Source organism: Melozone crissalis, unplaced genomic scaffold, assembly GCF_028551555.1.
Source record: "Melozone crissalis strain CALT ecotype California unplaced genomic scaffold, PUWL_Pcris_2 ptg000006l_1, whole genome shotgun sequence".
Taxonomy (NCBI): Eukaryota; Metazoa; Chordata; class Aves; order Passeriformes; family Passerellidae; genus Melozone; species Melozone crissalis.
In genome coordinates this window covers 52,664,468-52,679,911 of record NW_026535784.1, presented here as the reverse complement: position 1 = coordinate 52,679,911, position 15,444 = coordinate 52,664,468, and the positions used below count along the sequence as shown (strand labels likewise).

The 15,444-nt window shown below is 40.4% G+C and overlaps 2 protein-coding genes across 7 annotated transcripts in view; one reads left to right on the top strand and one right to left on the bottom strand.

The window, feature by feature from the left end:
• The window catches only part of NR3C2 (nuclear receptor subfamily 3 group C member 2), a 188,960-nt gene extending 182,430 nt beyond the window's left edge, over positions 1-6,530 (top strand). For all 5 annotated transcript variants that reach the window (XM_054292668.1, XM_054292694.1, XM_054292679.1 and 2 more), the window contains one exon: positions 3,703-6,530. In XM_054292668.1, coding sequence (XP_054148643.1) covers positions 3,703-3,858 — 156 coding nt within the window. In that variant the 3' untranslated portion in view covers positions 3,859-6,530. The remainder of the gene's footprint in view (positions 1-3,702) is intronic.
• A 5,024-nt stretch (positions 6,531-11,554) lies between these two features.
• The window catches only part of ARHGAP10 (Rho GTPase activating protein 10), a 138,766-nt gene continuing 134,876 nt past the window's right edge, over positions 11,555-15,444 (bottom strand). The window contains exon 23 of one of the 2 annotated variants that reach the window (XM_054295641.1): positions 11,555-12,521. In XM_054295641.1, coding sequence (XP_054151616.1) covers positions 12,433-12,521 — 89 coding nt within the window. In that variant the 3' untranslated portion in view covers positions 11,555-12,432. The remainder of the gene's footprint in view (positions 12,522-15,444) is intronic. The other variant, XR_008484389.1, reaches the window with a different exon arrangement.

Here is a 15,444-nt window from a genome sequence, read left to right as displayed (position 1 = left end):
CAGTGGTTTTCCTTAGCCTTCCTGGTTGTTGGAGCAGGAGTTTTGTATCCACTGCATGAAGTGGAAAAAGCAGGAAGGGACAGTAGTCCTAAATTCACTGAGGGCTCTGCTGTGTGAGGAAGGAGCTAGGTGGGCAGAGACCCATTCCTGAAAGGGACAGAAACAGGCAATTTGGAGTGTCTTCTTTTTTTTTTTTTTTTTTTTTTTTTAATATAGGAGAACATAGAAGTTTCTGACAGTAATAGCTGTAGCTAATAATAGGAAGAAATTACTCAGCATTGTGTTGTTACCCTACTGCTGTCTTAATTGCTGTCTCAGTAGGCTTAATCACAGAGATGCTCCTGATAAAGGAGTGACTGAGGGCTTTCATACCACACTCAGAGATTCTGAGAGAATTTGGAGAAAAAGAAGCACAGAAATGTGCACCCTTGCAAATCCAATGTTCTTACCATTTCTCGAAATGCACAGGCATCATGGTGAGATTTCCAAACTAAAATAAATTCTTTTTGCTGTAAAAATGGGGCAAGTGCTCAAAGGTCACTTTAACTGTATTGACTTCAGGGACTTCATTAAAGGATTCATTTTTTTTAATTATGAAGAACAGTATGCATGAAAAAGTCCATTTTATACACACCCCACCCTAATAACAGAAAATTACATTTGATTAATACTCCTATTTCTCAGAGGTGCTCAATACAGCATGCAAATGCAAAAATTGATTAGGTAAGAGTATCAGAATTGCTAAGACTGCTGTAGCCCTGGAAATGTTTGAAACGCAGCGCACTGCAGGGGTAGTGATGAGAGAATTGGGAATTGTTTTAGTTGTGGCCTTAACTGCACTGCCAAGCTGTAAGTCTTCAGAAGTGTGCTTCAGGAGACTGAGATTGTAGAAGCCAGGATGTTTCTAGTCACCATTGTACTGCTTGTGCAAACAGCAGAGCTTTCACTCTCACTGCTAAATTGGAGTTGTCTGTCCCACTGCTGGAGTGGGGGAGCTCCCAGCTTTTCCACCAGCTTTTCCAGTATGAACCACCAGAAGTGGAGGGTAGGAGTGGTCAGCTAAAGTGTAGTCAGGAGTTCTGAGAGCGCAGGGATTTTACAAGGCTTTAAAGAACAACCAGGAGTATATTTGATCTAGGAAATTCATAAGGCACGTTCAGAGGTGCTGGATAGCTCGTGTTACCTTGCTTGTCACCTGTGGTGACAGTCACTGCAAAGACAGAGCTTGTGTGTTCCAAGAGAAAACAAACTTTTTGATATCCTTACTGAAGAGGGAAATTCTCTTTTAAAGCAGAAGATCATCTAAATTATTTACCTGTTACAAATCAAAACTCCATCATATAAATGTTGTTTGGGATGCAGAAGCAAGGACTTACATTTCAAAATTAACATGGCCTGTGGGACTTGAGCTTTTCATCCTTTCAGTGCATCCACATGCCAAGGCTGCTGAGCTGGCAGGGGGCTGGTGCTTTTGAAAATGCACGGGAGCACACCTGCAGAAAATAGCCTGCTCATGGCTCAGCTCTTGGTCTCACAGCTTTAGCTGTCTGACCTTAGCACAGTGTTTACATTTTCGTACTTCTGAGCTGGCTTTCAATTCTGCCACATTTTTCCTCTTTATTTTAAATTAATGCTTTCCCAGTCCCAAGAAGCACGCAGCTTTCAAGGCTGGAGTTTAAAAGATGCTGACTGCAATCCCGTGGTCCTGGTGACACGTGGGGTCACAGGTGTGACACACATGCTTCCCTGTCCTCCCTTTTTCTTTATGTGGACGATTGTTGTGATGTGTGTTAAAGCTGATAGCTTAAGAAAGTGGAACAAAAGTTTTAGCAGACTAAATAGTGATAGAAAATACATTATCCTTAGGTATAGAATATATATTATCCTTAGGTATAGAAAATACATTATCCTTATCCTTCAACCCAAGTATGACATGATGGGAGGGTTCTAGGGATTTTCTTTTAAACTGTTGTGCAAACTTAACCATTCTGCTCTGTGGTGAGATTCTTAGTGTGCTGTGCTGTGATTGTATCCATGATCACATGCTGGTTTTCACCCACTGGACTGCTGACTTTTTTATGGAATAGAGTAGATTATGCTTCCTTCGTTAGTGTTATTTTGCATTTCCCCTGTCTACATATTCACCAGAGGTAAATGTGTACTTGGTACAGCTAAAAGCTTGCAAAGAAGTCAGCATTAGTAGTTTCTAGGTAGGATTTCCTGTGACCTGTCTCACTGAATCCAGAGGCTCCACACAGACGTGATGAGGTAGGAATTCAAGCGGCACCAAAGGCAGTGGGACAGAGGTGATCCCAACCCCCTCTCACATTCAGTGATGTGAACAAAGTTTAGGAAAAGGAGCACATTCACAGGGTCATTGTCTTACTTTGCTTAGGACTGGTGTTTGATGCTAGAGGCAGGGAGGAGGGAGTGCCAATCACACCAAGACACAGTTTCCTTCACTTTGGTTTTGTGCTGTTTAGAGTATTTTTGGGGCAGGAGATATGCAGTAACAACCTCCTCCTCATGGGTAAAGTGAACCGTTGAACATCAGCAGTTTTTCCTTGAAAACCAGATTATGTCTATGCTACTTATTTAGCATGCATCTGTTTAATTAATTAGTGTTGCTTCATGACATGCCAGATCATCAGCAGTGACCTAAGCCCCAGCAAGCAGACTCATGTAGGGCTCAATAGCAGCGAGTCATGTGTTTGAGTGATCTCAGCACTTCTCTGGGCTGTTCATAAACTGCTTACATGTTTGCAAGAACAGCTGTCAAAGTCCTGAAAATGAGCAATAAAGTATGGTGCTTCAGGATGGAAATGCTGCTGCCCATATTTTTTTATTCATTTCCTTTTCTGCCTTCCAGAAGTACACCTTTATTTGCTCTATCTTTAACAGGGGCTTTATGGCAAAGTACAATTCTGCATGGTAAGAATTGAAATGACAAACTTATGTTTGATAAACTACACAAGCAGAAGTGTTTCAAGTCCTCTGCAAGGACATGAGGCCACAAAATTAATTTAACACTTAGATTTTTAAATAGCAGAGGCTTTTTCCTTCAATCACAAAACAGTGTGTGAACTGCACTTGAAGTTCACACACTCACTGAAACCTGGATGTGCTTCATTCCTTCACATGTCTTAAAGATTGGGAAGGTCCAACATACTGTAATGCTTTAGGAGATGCATTTAGGTCACAGCCACCAAAAACCTGTAGACTGTGTCTCTGTAAAACCTGAAATGCCACCGTGTCACGCAGCAGTTGTGTTGTTGAGCTGCAAACATCAGCTGCTCTGGCAGTTGTAGGCTGTGGGCCCTGGAGAATGCACTGAAGTTAACCAAATAATCTGATTTAATGAATGTGTATCCAGCTGAAGCTGAGAGATACAATAGTTTATGGCTGATCTTTTCCTCCAGGGCAGAAGCCTTTATTTCTGTAGACCTGGAGTTTTCGTGGTGGCCAGTTGCTGTTAGTGAAAGGAAAAGTGCAGCTAGGCTGAAAAATCCAATCTGTGGTCTCTTGGGTTTCCCTAGTTTGCTGATTTTTAATGAGTCAAGTAGCCCTTTGGCATTTGGGTTCTTTTGTTTGCTTTATAACCGCTCCAAATGGACTGTCAGGTCAGAGTAAGATGGTATTTGTTTGTGGTATTTGCAAAAATACCAGTGTTTTTCCTAAAAAGTGTTTCTTTCTGTATTTCAGCTTGTTAGTGACTTATTGGAATTCTGCTTCTACACCTTCCGAGAGTCTCAGGCACTGAAAGTAGAGTTTCCAGCCATGCTGGTGGAAATCATCAGTGACCAGCTACCAAAGGTGGAATCTGGGAATGCCAAGCCCCTGTACTTTCACAGGAAGTGATAGAAAATGTCTTAAATGGAAGAACTTTGCCTTAAGTTTCCCTGTGTTATTCCACACCCATGAAGGACCCAAGAAACCATATTTTAAACATGCTCTTTACACTTGTTCAGCAGTCTCTGAATAGTCTAAAATCATACGAAGGGTTTGGGGGAATGGAAAGCAGTTGACTCGGATTTGGCAAGACCTAGATGTTTGGAAATTACCCCATAACCCTCAAACACTTAGAAAATGTTCCTGTTCCTCTGGATGAAAAGCCATATCTAGTCAATAACTCTTTGATTTTGATATTTTAACAGATGGAGTTTTAAATATGCCATGTAGTTTCTGGTATTGTTTGCTTGTTTTAAAAGGGTTCGAGAACTAATGAGAACTTTTTAAAGCTTACCCTTGGTTTGCACATAAAACGTAAAGTCAATATGGGGCATTAATATTCTTTTCTTGTAAAAAAAAAAAAAAACAAAAAAACCAAAAAAAAATTACAAACAAAAGCTATATATATACACACACATATATACACAAACACAAACCCTAACGTGTAAAGTAATAACAGAACATTTGGTGTGGAATACTGTTATCCCCACCTGTGGCATTTGTTATCCCATGTTATCCCATCATAGATGATATACACTGTGTTAAGTGTCCATTTACTATTTAATTCAAAAGGATAAGATGTGAAAAACAAATGCCCTGGTATCAATTTATAGTATCTATTGTGCTGGCTTTACAAATAATTTTTTGCAGTCTTTTGCTGTACTGTACATTGCTGTATGTATAAATTGTGAAGGACCTGAAATAAGGTGTAAGGAACTTTTGTAAATGAGACAAAAAATCTTTAATGGTTAATAGGATGAACGGGAAAGTATTTTTGAAAGAACTCTATTTTGCTGGAGACTATTTAAGTACTATCTTTGTCTAAACAAACAAGGTAATTTTTTTGTAAAGTGATATGTTCTGCATGCATAATGAACCGTTTACAGTGTATTTAAGAAAGGGAAAGCTGTGCCTTTTTTAGCATCATATCTAATTTACCATCCTACAGTATCTGTTGTAAATAACCACGCTTAACCTTTTCAGTTGTGTTTTAAGCCTTTCTATTTCTCTCTCTATTTTCCTCCCCTTTTGTCTCTATTGCAAACGTATGTGACCTGAGCACATCTTAGAACTCCTGCTTCATATATCTGTAGGAAACTACACATTTTTGTGTTTGCCACTTTACCAAGGTTTCATTTAACAAGACAAATTATGGTCTCTCTCCAAAGCTTTTGCCAGCTTAATGATCTAGTGAGTTCTTGTCCTCTATTCCCATTCTCTCTCAGGGGAACAGGGGCAAGCAACATGTTGAATGATTTTTCTTTTTTTTACTAAGGTTTCCCAGATTGTTTGGTTTTGGTTTTGTTTTTTTCCTTTGAATACTGGATCTATAAAACATCTTAAAAGGTCAGATTATTATTTCAGATGGGGGAGATTGATCTCTGGTTATGCTGAAGGGAACATGCAGATCATTACAGTAAGTATATCAAGGAGATTTGTACTGGTGAGAGGGATGGTGAGGGATGATAAGGGCAGATAAGCTGAGTAGAATTTTTAGTGATAAACTAAAAGTGTCTGTAATTTTGTAAGCATTTTTGTAATAATCGGGATACATCCAAGAAGACAAATGTTCACACTACAAGTTCAACTCAGTTGGTCTGATTTTGTCTCAAAAATGTTTTCTCTAGAATAAGACTGCAAAGAAGAGAATTTTTGAGGTGATTTTCACTATTTCACAATTTATAAGCAACTACAAGATTTTGGAGTAGAATAGAGGACAGGTGAACTTTTCTGAGGCTCAACTGTTGCTACCATATGCTCATGTTTAAATAGAATAGTTTTTCAGAGTCCTAATCTGTAGTGTTCTCTCTGGGTGCCACTGGTATTTTTGAGCTATAGTGTGTCCCTTGGCCGGTTGGAATGTAGCATTTCTTGTCAATGGCGGTCAAATTAAGAATTCTACACCCTTTCTGAACTCAAATTTGGAGGTGCACTGTGGTGCACTGAAGACAGTCAACGCTACTTGTCTTTTTAAATGACACCTGCCTTATGCAATGGTAAATCTGTAAAGACTGTATTCAGAGAGGTTTTTTATATATAAATATATACATACATATATTATTTGCATTTTGGAAGTCTAATTCATAGGCAGATCTTTAAATACTGACCTGCACAGCAATATGAAAGCCAAACTTCCAACGTGTGATATACAGCATGCAGACTGGTTGTTTACAGTAAAGACACAGTCATACATCCATTCATTTAGGTTTTTTTTTTAAAGTCTAAAATAGAAGATTTCAAAGCCAGGTTCTGGGTGAATACAGTCTGCAGCAGCTTTTTATATTAACAAAGTTACTGCCTCCTTTTCTGTCTCAGAGTAACTTTGCTTGACTAAAATAGCAAAGCCATATTCTACACTTCACTGTTAAATGCCTGTCCCAGTCCAAATTGTTGTCTGTTTGCTCCTATTTTTGTACCTTATTACTTTTAATCTTGGTTTGGTACAATTCATAATTCACAGAAACTTCATATAATTAAACACACTAAATTAGTTTTAAAAAGCAATTTATATCTTTATGCAAAAACGTATGTCTGTCTTTGCAAACAACTGTAAGCAGATTATAATAAATCCTTTACTTTAATCACCTGTTGTTTATGAAACCATTCATTGATTATTATTTTTTTGCTAGACATCATTGAAGTAATAGATACAATTGGATATAGATGTTGTAAGAGGCAGTATTCTCTTATCAAGGACACTTAAGCAGAATAGCCATCACTTTTTTTATCTAAACCTGTGTACAGAAAAAAGAAAAAGAAACCACAAAACCCAGCCCTAGTTTTTAGCTACCGGGAAGTTCTTTTGAATTTGTTTAGAATGAAATAGGCATTTGTCTCCTGCAAAATACAAGACAAACTATAACAGCTTTTAGAAAGTGGGCTTTTGTTCATCGAGCTAAATTATTTTGTTGTAAGAAGGAACAGGGATATGCAGCAAGAGCATTGTATACACAGTTAAAATGTAAAATAGTGTAATGTACTGCAGTGGGTATTTCAGGAATACTACACATCGTGCCACTGAGCAGTTGCACGGAGTAAAATAGAAAAGACTAAAGTTTGCAATATCAAAATCTTATTAAAAAGATACTTTACAATCAATCATGCAAAAAGCTAATTCACAGGGTGGTGTTTTTCACTGACTTGTTTAAACATTTATGAAATTAAAAATTCTACAGTTAATGCACTTTTAATTGTTTATTAAAGATTTGACTTTTTTTAGAGCAATGTTTTCAGCTGGAGGTCAATGACTTGATAAGACAGACAGCAGTTCTGAGGCCAGGAAGCTCAGAGGAATGTTTAAGAATTCTTGGAGTTTAAATAGATTCCTGGATGAAAAAAGCAGCCAGCAGTATGGTGTAAACAGTAAAATCTATGCATAATGATGCATTTATAATTAGGGGTTTGCTTCTGTATGTTTAAAGCTTTTTAAATAAATAGAAAATATTGTTTGGTCTTTATGTTAATGTCTGCAAGTACCTATTTTTCTTTTTTTTTCCTTTTTTTTATACAAATTGTACAAATATACATGAATTAAACTGGTTTGATTGCAAGTATTTCTTGCATTTTAATCTCAGCTAGCTGCTGGTGCAGTGATATCCCTAGAGGCAAGCCTTCTGCTCGTGCAGGAACAGTGCAGAACCAAAGAGTGGGTTGGGTTGGAAGGGACCTTAAAGATCACCCAGTTCCAACCTCCAGCCTTGGGCAGGGACACCTTCCACTAGACCAGGTGCCCAGAGCCCCATTTCACCTGGACATGAACACTTCAACATAAAGTAACTTGCAATGCCCTGCAGCATCTCTCCCCAGCCAGGGGAGTGGTGGTTCCAGCAATCCCTGCCAGCTCCGGGTGTCGTGGCTCCGGGCAGGAGCAGCTGCTCAGGCTGCAGGGCAGGGAATGCCCAACATGAGCAGGGTGGTTCACTGCTCCTGCCTCCCTGGGCTTGGCAAACCTGTGCTGATACTGCTCTGGGCATCCCACTGGAAGAAACAAACCCTCAGTGGCCAGAGCAGTCTGGGCTTCAGTTTTTGTTAACCTCCTGCTGCTCTTCCCAGTGACCAAAATTAGTGAATCCCTCTTGCCCTGAGAGAAATTCTGTTTTATATACACAAGGTCTCCCCATTGACCCTGCCTTCTCAGGGTCAGACCTTCTCCAGTTGTAATTACAGTAAGATAGCAGGAGTTTTATTGCCCCTTCTTATTCTTATCTTATTCTGTTCTGGACACTCTCTCAGCAATTCACCACCAAGTTCTGCACAAAGCCTGGTCTGTGGTGTAAAAACACCATTTCATTGCATTTTGGTCTTTTAATAACAAAGTTGCGTGAACTTTTTTATTGCCAAAAAATCCCTGCACCTGCTTTCTCTTTGCTGAATTGTCAGAAGGAAAGAATAGTAGGGGATCAGCAGTGTTAAGAAAAATTTCCCATATGCTTACAAGCAGATGCATCTGTCATTTGCTGTTCTAGAAATAAGACGATGCTATCACTACTTAAAACCATAATAAAACTTGTAACCTGACCTCAAGCTGGGGCACTCAGGTATCTGCAGAGACTGGGAGTTCATGAGGAGTACAATATTACTAAGAAAGGAGTGGAAAAAATGCTCTTTCCTGTCACAGATTGTGCTTGGTATACCATGCCCTGCCATAAGGTTTTTGAGGTGTTCTTACTTTAATTGTAGATGTTGACAGGGTGAAGTTTATTTGGGACTTACCTGTGGCTACTGCAAGGACAGATGAGGGCAGACTGTTGGACTCTGATGTAGAAAACAATGTCCAAGGCACATTCAGCTGAAGAGGTGAAACTCCAGTGAAGACTTTCAGTGAAACCCAGTTTAGCACTGGTGCATTTACAGCCTACACAGGCCCTCTGTCAGCAACTTTTCTCCTTAAACTGCAAACCAGGTAAGAATTGTGAAATGGGTTAAGAGAACAGGGAACAGCATTAAGGAAGGCAAGTTTCTGCCCAAATCTCTTCTGTGACACAATTAGAGGCTTGGGTAGCAAAAGCTGCAAGCAGTGTGGCAGCTGTATTTTCATTACAGGACAGATAAATCAGCTAATGAGATTTTTCTTTCACTCATAAAAGATGGCATCAGAAGGAAACCTACCATGAAGATCAGCTGGGAAAATACTTAACCCTCAGCAGTTTGAAAACCCCAGGGTTTTCCACCCAGCAGAGTGGAAGTGATGCTGGCCAAGGCACAGCACTGCACCCTGGCCAGTGACTTACAGCCTATAGATTTCTGCTGAGCCCAGCTGGGCAGGAGTCTCAGCTTGGCCATTAATTATTCAGCAAACACATCCAACCTTCATCCCCAGCCTGAGGGATTCAATCTCTGGCCCCACAGTCATGGCAAGGCCAAAGCTATTTTGCATAAAAAGCTTTTTTTGTTTGTTTGGTTTTTTTTTCCTAATTTACACTAATTTTCAGCCCATGTCATGCATTCACTATCAGCAGCTTCAGCTTTTGAAAACTGACAAGTCTGTGGCCCTGCCCACAGTAACCAGCACAGAGCAAGGGCAGGGAACCCAACCCAAGGATAAACTCCTCTGTGACCCCAGCTGTGACAGGAGAGCAGTTCCATGAAGGAGGACAGAGGCCATGCCATGGAGAATGACCATCCTGCTGCCAGGCCAAGAGAAGGATCCTGCAATCAGCTTTCTCCAGAACGGACCCCCTGTCCTCCTTACTGTCTCAACAGCACATTACTGCACTCCTCCAAAATCTACCAAGCCATGGTAGGTGGCTACCAGACAAGAGGCATGCCCTAAAGGCCACCTTCAGGAAAGCAAGCAATCTCAAAAGCCTGACTTCCTTTGTATTTCATTTTTTAATCTCCACTTCCAAGCAGTCAGTACCAAGGGCATCGTTCACAGCTCTGCTCAGCAGCGAGGATGAAGAACGAGCTTGGCCATGGCTACTGGGCTGTGCAAGTCTGTACTTGGCACTGGTGTAACTGGGCTGATGTGGAAACCCATCTGGTGGGTAGCAGTTCCCACAAGTGAATTCCTCAGAGGCACTGTGGTTAGCCTGGAAGCCAGATCTGATCTGGCTCAGCTCACACCACTGCCTTCAGACAACGGCTGGGACGTGAGAAAGTCTGGATTAGTGTTACCTCTGCTCAGTGTATCACTTCTCAGGAGAAAAATTTTCTTCTTGTTTGGGTTCTGCATGGCTCCAGGAGTAACAGGAGTCTCAAAACATCTCACCTAAAGGCAAAACAGGCTCACAGGACTAGATGGAAGAGACACTAAGACTCTTATTCCTTCTCTTATATATCTGCCTTTTTAAGCAACCTCAGTTATAAGGAAAAAAAGCCCCCACCACACAGAGCTAGAGCTGAGCAGCACAATGAGAATTTTGGAGGACAGCAGCCAGAACAAGATCAAACATGAACTGCAGGTTTAAAACAACAACAAAACAAATGGAAGCAACTTCCAAAGCTTGAAAGCTCCAAGTTATCAGAGCTTCACCATCTGACAAGCCAGCATACCTAGCTGCCACACCTGCAAGGCTAACACCAAAGATTTATATTCTCCCTCTCCTTTCAACATTTCTACCAAGTGGTAGCCATGAAAACTGAGTTTGGCACACAAACACCATCCTCCCTCCAGAATGAAACTTCAAGGCCACAGATGAGTTGATAGAGCTGTGGGCTCAGGCAACAGGAGACCCAGCCAGGAGGGAGCTTTGCCATGTGAATGAATGTGAGCACAGAAACCTGCAGGCTGCTGCTGCAAGTACTGGTGCAGCTATTTCCCTAGCACTGAATCAAGGAGCAAATCAGTCAGAAGTCATTTTCAGTGCCTGGGTCACTTAGCCAAGACAAGAACTGCCTAAAAGCTTTGGAGCAGGGAGTCATTGCTCCAATTCCAGGAGAATTCTCCAAATGTAACTCCTCCAAGCAATGAGGGTCAGTGCTGGAGAGCTGTACTGGCGTGGCCCACCATTGCTCCATCTGGAAGTGATTTGTGCATACTCCAGTGGTCTGTGCAGCCCAGGCAAAGGAACAAATTCATGGCATGGAGTTAAATCCTAGGGGGAAGAAGCCATCCCAACCCCAAGGCAGCATTAACCATTAACTGTTTACTAATCTCATTTGTTAGGAAAACTTGCAAGCTAAGTAGAGCTGCAGTAAATGACTCAAAATCCACAGAGTCCAGTTTAACAAATAAGTGGGCCTGAATTAGCATGCCATCCTGTCACACTTTCCTGCATCCTCTCTATTGTCTTTCTTGAAGGAGAGAAAAATAGAGAAATTAATGATAAACTGCATGTAACTTTTTTAAAGTTCTACAAATTTTGAGGCATCAATAAGACCTTGGAGTGGACAATTAGAGGGAAGAAAGACAGGCAAGGTGAACAAGCAGCTAAAACAGACAACAGATAAAATGCTGGAATTCTCCAGTATGCAAAAGCACCATAGCCAAAGATTCTCTTTTCCCTTTTGGCTTGAATTTCCAGAGTTGCCTATTCTGTCTGAGGAAAGCTCCCCATCCCTTCTGGAGCCTGCTTGAGGCTAACTGCACAGAGCTGCCAATAATTATTTCATGCCACAACTTCCAGAACCAGAGCAAAATACTCTGCAACATAGGAATGACAAGTCAAATAACAAATAACATTTTATTTCATTTACAGTGATATTTTTGAGTAGCAAAGGAACCATGACATATAGGAGTCTGTAATAAAAGTTCATGTGTCTTATCTTTATAAAATAAATGAAATCATACACACAACATAAACGAATGTGCTCTTTGAAGACATTTGAAAAATGTCATGTCTTGATAACTATTATTTTTACTTACTGATGTCTGTTCTGCACTGGCTATTTCACTCTGAAATATAATTTAATTGTCAGCATGATAGCTTTTTTTATCCATCAGTATTTTCCAAACCTAAAATGATCATAGAATCATAGAATGGACTGGGTAGGGAGGGACCTTAAAGACCATTTATTCCCAATCCCCTGCCATGGGCAGGGACACCTTCCACTAGCGCAGGTTGCTCAGAGCCCCATCCAACCTGGCCTTGAACACTTCCAGGGATGGGGCATCCACAGCTGCTCTGGGCAACCTGTGCCAGGGCCTCAGCACCCTCACATGCTGTTAAAAATGGTGGCTATCAAAGCATCATCTCCAGGACACTAACTTGAGTCACAGATCAACCAAATACTTGACTTCAAAAGCTATTTATCTTGCAAACAAACATACTACTACTGCTTTTTACAGCTGAAAAAACAAGCCCCCTATTAAAAAATCAACTTATCCCTCCATCCCTCTTTCTTGCCCCCCCCCTCCAACCCTCAAAGAATCATTTTTTTCTAATTCATATTTGGCAACACTTAATGTCTTTTTACAGATAAAATCTTCAATCCATAGTCCAGCTCTTCACTGATTAAAAGCAGTCACAAAAGTAGAGACAAGTGACTAGAACAAAAATCCATGGATACCATGTACACCTTCTTGGCGTTCAATGCACAAAGCTATAAAAACTGAACGTAATTTTGTGGAATAAGTCCTCTCTTGCCATCTAATGTGCCTTCTAGCCATCCTGGCTCTCTGGAAAATTGCACTGCAAAAGAAAAGGAGAGAAAATTACTAAAATTACTGCATCTTTTTATGTTTGAATTAGTACTTTCCAGCTTTAGCTCCATGACACCAGGCAAAGCATCCATAAAAATGTCCCTTCATCTGCAATCACCAGTTTAAGAATCTGGCTAGGAAAGATAAAGAGGATTATTAACTTGACTTAAATACTTTATAATATACTTCTGCAAAGCCTACATGGTGAAATAGCTTTTAGGTGCAGGAAACTTCATTAAGGAAATGGTTAATGGAGCTCAGGACAGATTTATAAAATAGAAACATTTTTGCCTTAGGGGAAAAGTCTGAATTCATATCAAACAGTGGAAAACACTTTCAGTAGGTGGGGCAAAACAAGAGCAAGAACCTGTCTTGAGGAGAAGTGATGAATCTGGAAGATCAGAACCACAGAATCACAGCCCAGGACCTTACTTGGCATGAAAAGTAAGCACAGAAAGGATTGTAGGGGAAATGGAAATGATCCAGATGTCACTCCAAGCACCATCTCTTCAGAATAGAGCTGCTATTAGAAGTGACCCGTGGAGAAAATCTGAATCATTCTTCTGATTAAATCCTCTCTCTGAAATTCAAATACATGGTGCAATTCACAAAACACAAAGCAAAGGCTTGCAAGCTCCTTGTGCCATCCTAAGTGTTTACCACTACGAATCCCAAAGTTCATGCAAGAGTATCCATGAATATAAAATAAGAAATATTTCAGCTTGGACTCTCAATGCCCCAGAAGTTCCTCTGTGAGCAAGAGAACTAATGAAAGCTGACTTCCTGAATATATATATTGACCACATTTGACAGGAAGTTAAAAAAGAAGCATAAGCCTCCTTTCTTTGGAAAACAGACTAGAAAGGCCTCAAATTCCCCTCTGAGGTGTCTTTTAAGGATACAATACAGATACCTATTTACCTATGTAACTGTAAAATCCCACACTTTTTAGCAACCTACGGCACTCTCTCCCGTCCTAATTTATCCTCACAGTGCTTCTGAGACAGACAGTATTTGGGGAAGACATCAGACAAATGCTGAAACGTGCTGCCAGCCATGTCAGTGCTTTATTTAAAACACATTAACACGTTGGGAAATGTGATATTTGTAGCCTTCTACATATCAGGGAAATAACAGTTGAGAGAGAGCAACATGTTAAGTCTCACTTCCAAAAGCATTGTAAGGCTCTTAATTTGAGGACTTAAAATCATACTTTTCCTGTTTTTTTTCCTTGTGTCCTATTATTGTTAGACAGCTGTGCACAGAAACCACACTTTAGGCAACAGCTATAACTCCAAAGAACCCAGAAAACGAAACTGCTTTCAAATGATACTGATAGTTTAGATTCAGCACGAAATGCTGGGCTTATCTCTGTAATAAATGTGTTCAGCAAAAAGATTCCAAAGGAAAAACATGCATAGACAATTACCTTTGAGGATATGTGCTCACACAGTAACTTACATTACTATTAGTAATTAGCAGGCCCTCCTCTCCCTTTGTCCTTTCTGTTCCACAATTACAGAGTACACAGGCATTTGAAACTGCATGGCTGACACCAGCACAAACCTCCCTCCAGAAGCTGTAATTCTGCATTTCCAGCAAGTGCACCAGCAGCCAAACCCCTCCCTGAGCAATCCCATACCTACGGAGCACATCTGTGTTACAGGAAACAAACTCCCAAAAAACAAGACAGATTAGGAAGAAAAGCAACTAGAAAACCTAGAAGTAGGAAATTTCTACCTGCCCTTTGGTGCTTAACCTTAATTTCCATTAGAAAGAGGGTGGGTACCACTGGCATATGAGAGTCTATAAATCCAAGTCTATAAATCAAGCTGAGGGAAGCCTTCATCTGAGGGGATCACACCGAAATTAAAATTTACCTAAAATTTACACAGAGGAGGAAATGCTCTAACTAAGCTGAATCACATCACTCAACACAACAGCAAACTTCCACAGAAATATTTTCCGAGCAAGTTTGATAAGATAATGGTGAACTCTGCACTCTACAGCAGGTTCATGGCCCAGCAGCTGGGTTTGAGTGGCAAACACCATTTTCACCCCAGCAGACAAGACCTAGCTGGTACAACTGAGTTCTGGGCTTAGGAAATGAAATATTGCCCATGTACACTACACAGCTCAGGGCCTCACTTGTTGGCAGACAGTTCTTTTAGACTCTGGGAAGACTGAAGAAGGAATTATCACTCAATTACACCTAAGGCCACCATTCTAGAGATCTTTAATTTTTTTTTTTAAGTAATTTTTTTTTAGTAATAAAAAGTAATAAGAAAAAAATAACACAGCAAAAAGTAATTCTTAATGTTCAGCAGCTGTGGTGGCTGTCACAGCAGGGAAGGTTTCTACCCCCACTCCAATCACCTTGTGCAACAAGGGGTAAGATGCTTGTGTACATCATTGACTGCTTCTGTAGGCAAAAGATATTAATGAAGGTGCCATCCAAAAGTAAAGCTGCTTTAAGCTCCAGTGATCCTATTTACTTTGCTAATCTGTTTCTGAAGTACAGTGTACAACAGCATGCATTCCTTTAAAATCAAAACCACTTAACCACACAAACCCCATTCCTCTCTCATGCACAGCTCTTCTTAAACCCAGGACACAGCCTATTCCTGAAAAAATGCCCTGCTCAAGAGAAGACATCTGTAGTGTCCCCTTTCTGTCATTTCTTCTCAGTCAACAACAATTACAGTTCTTAGCACTTTCTCAGGCCTGCCTCACTTAAAAATACCTTGATGCAGAAACTACACGCTTGGCCTTAAAACTACAACTCATTACTAGAGCAATCATCCCACAGGACTAAGGCTCATGCTGGCACAGGACAGGAGGGGAAACACTCATAGTATAAAAGATACAGAGCAGAGAACTAAACAGTAAATATTTTCAGCAAGATGTAAGGA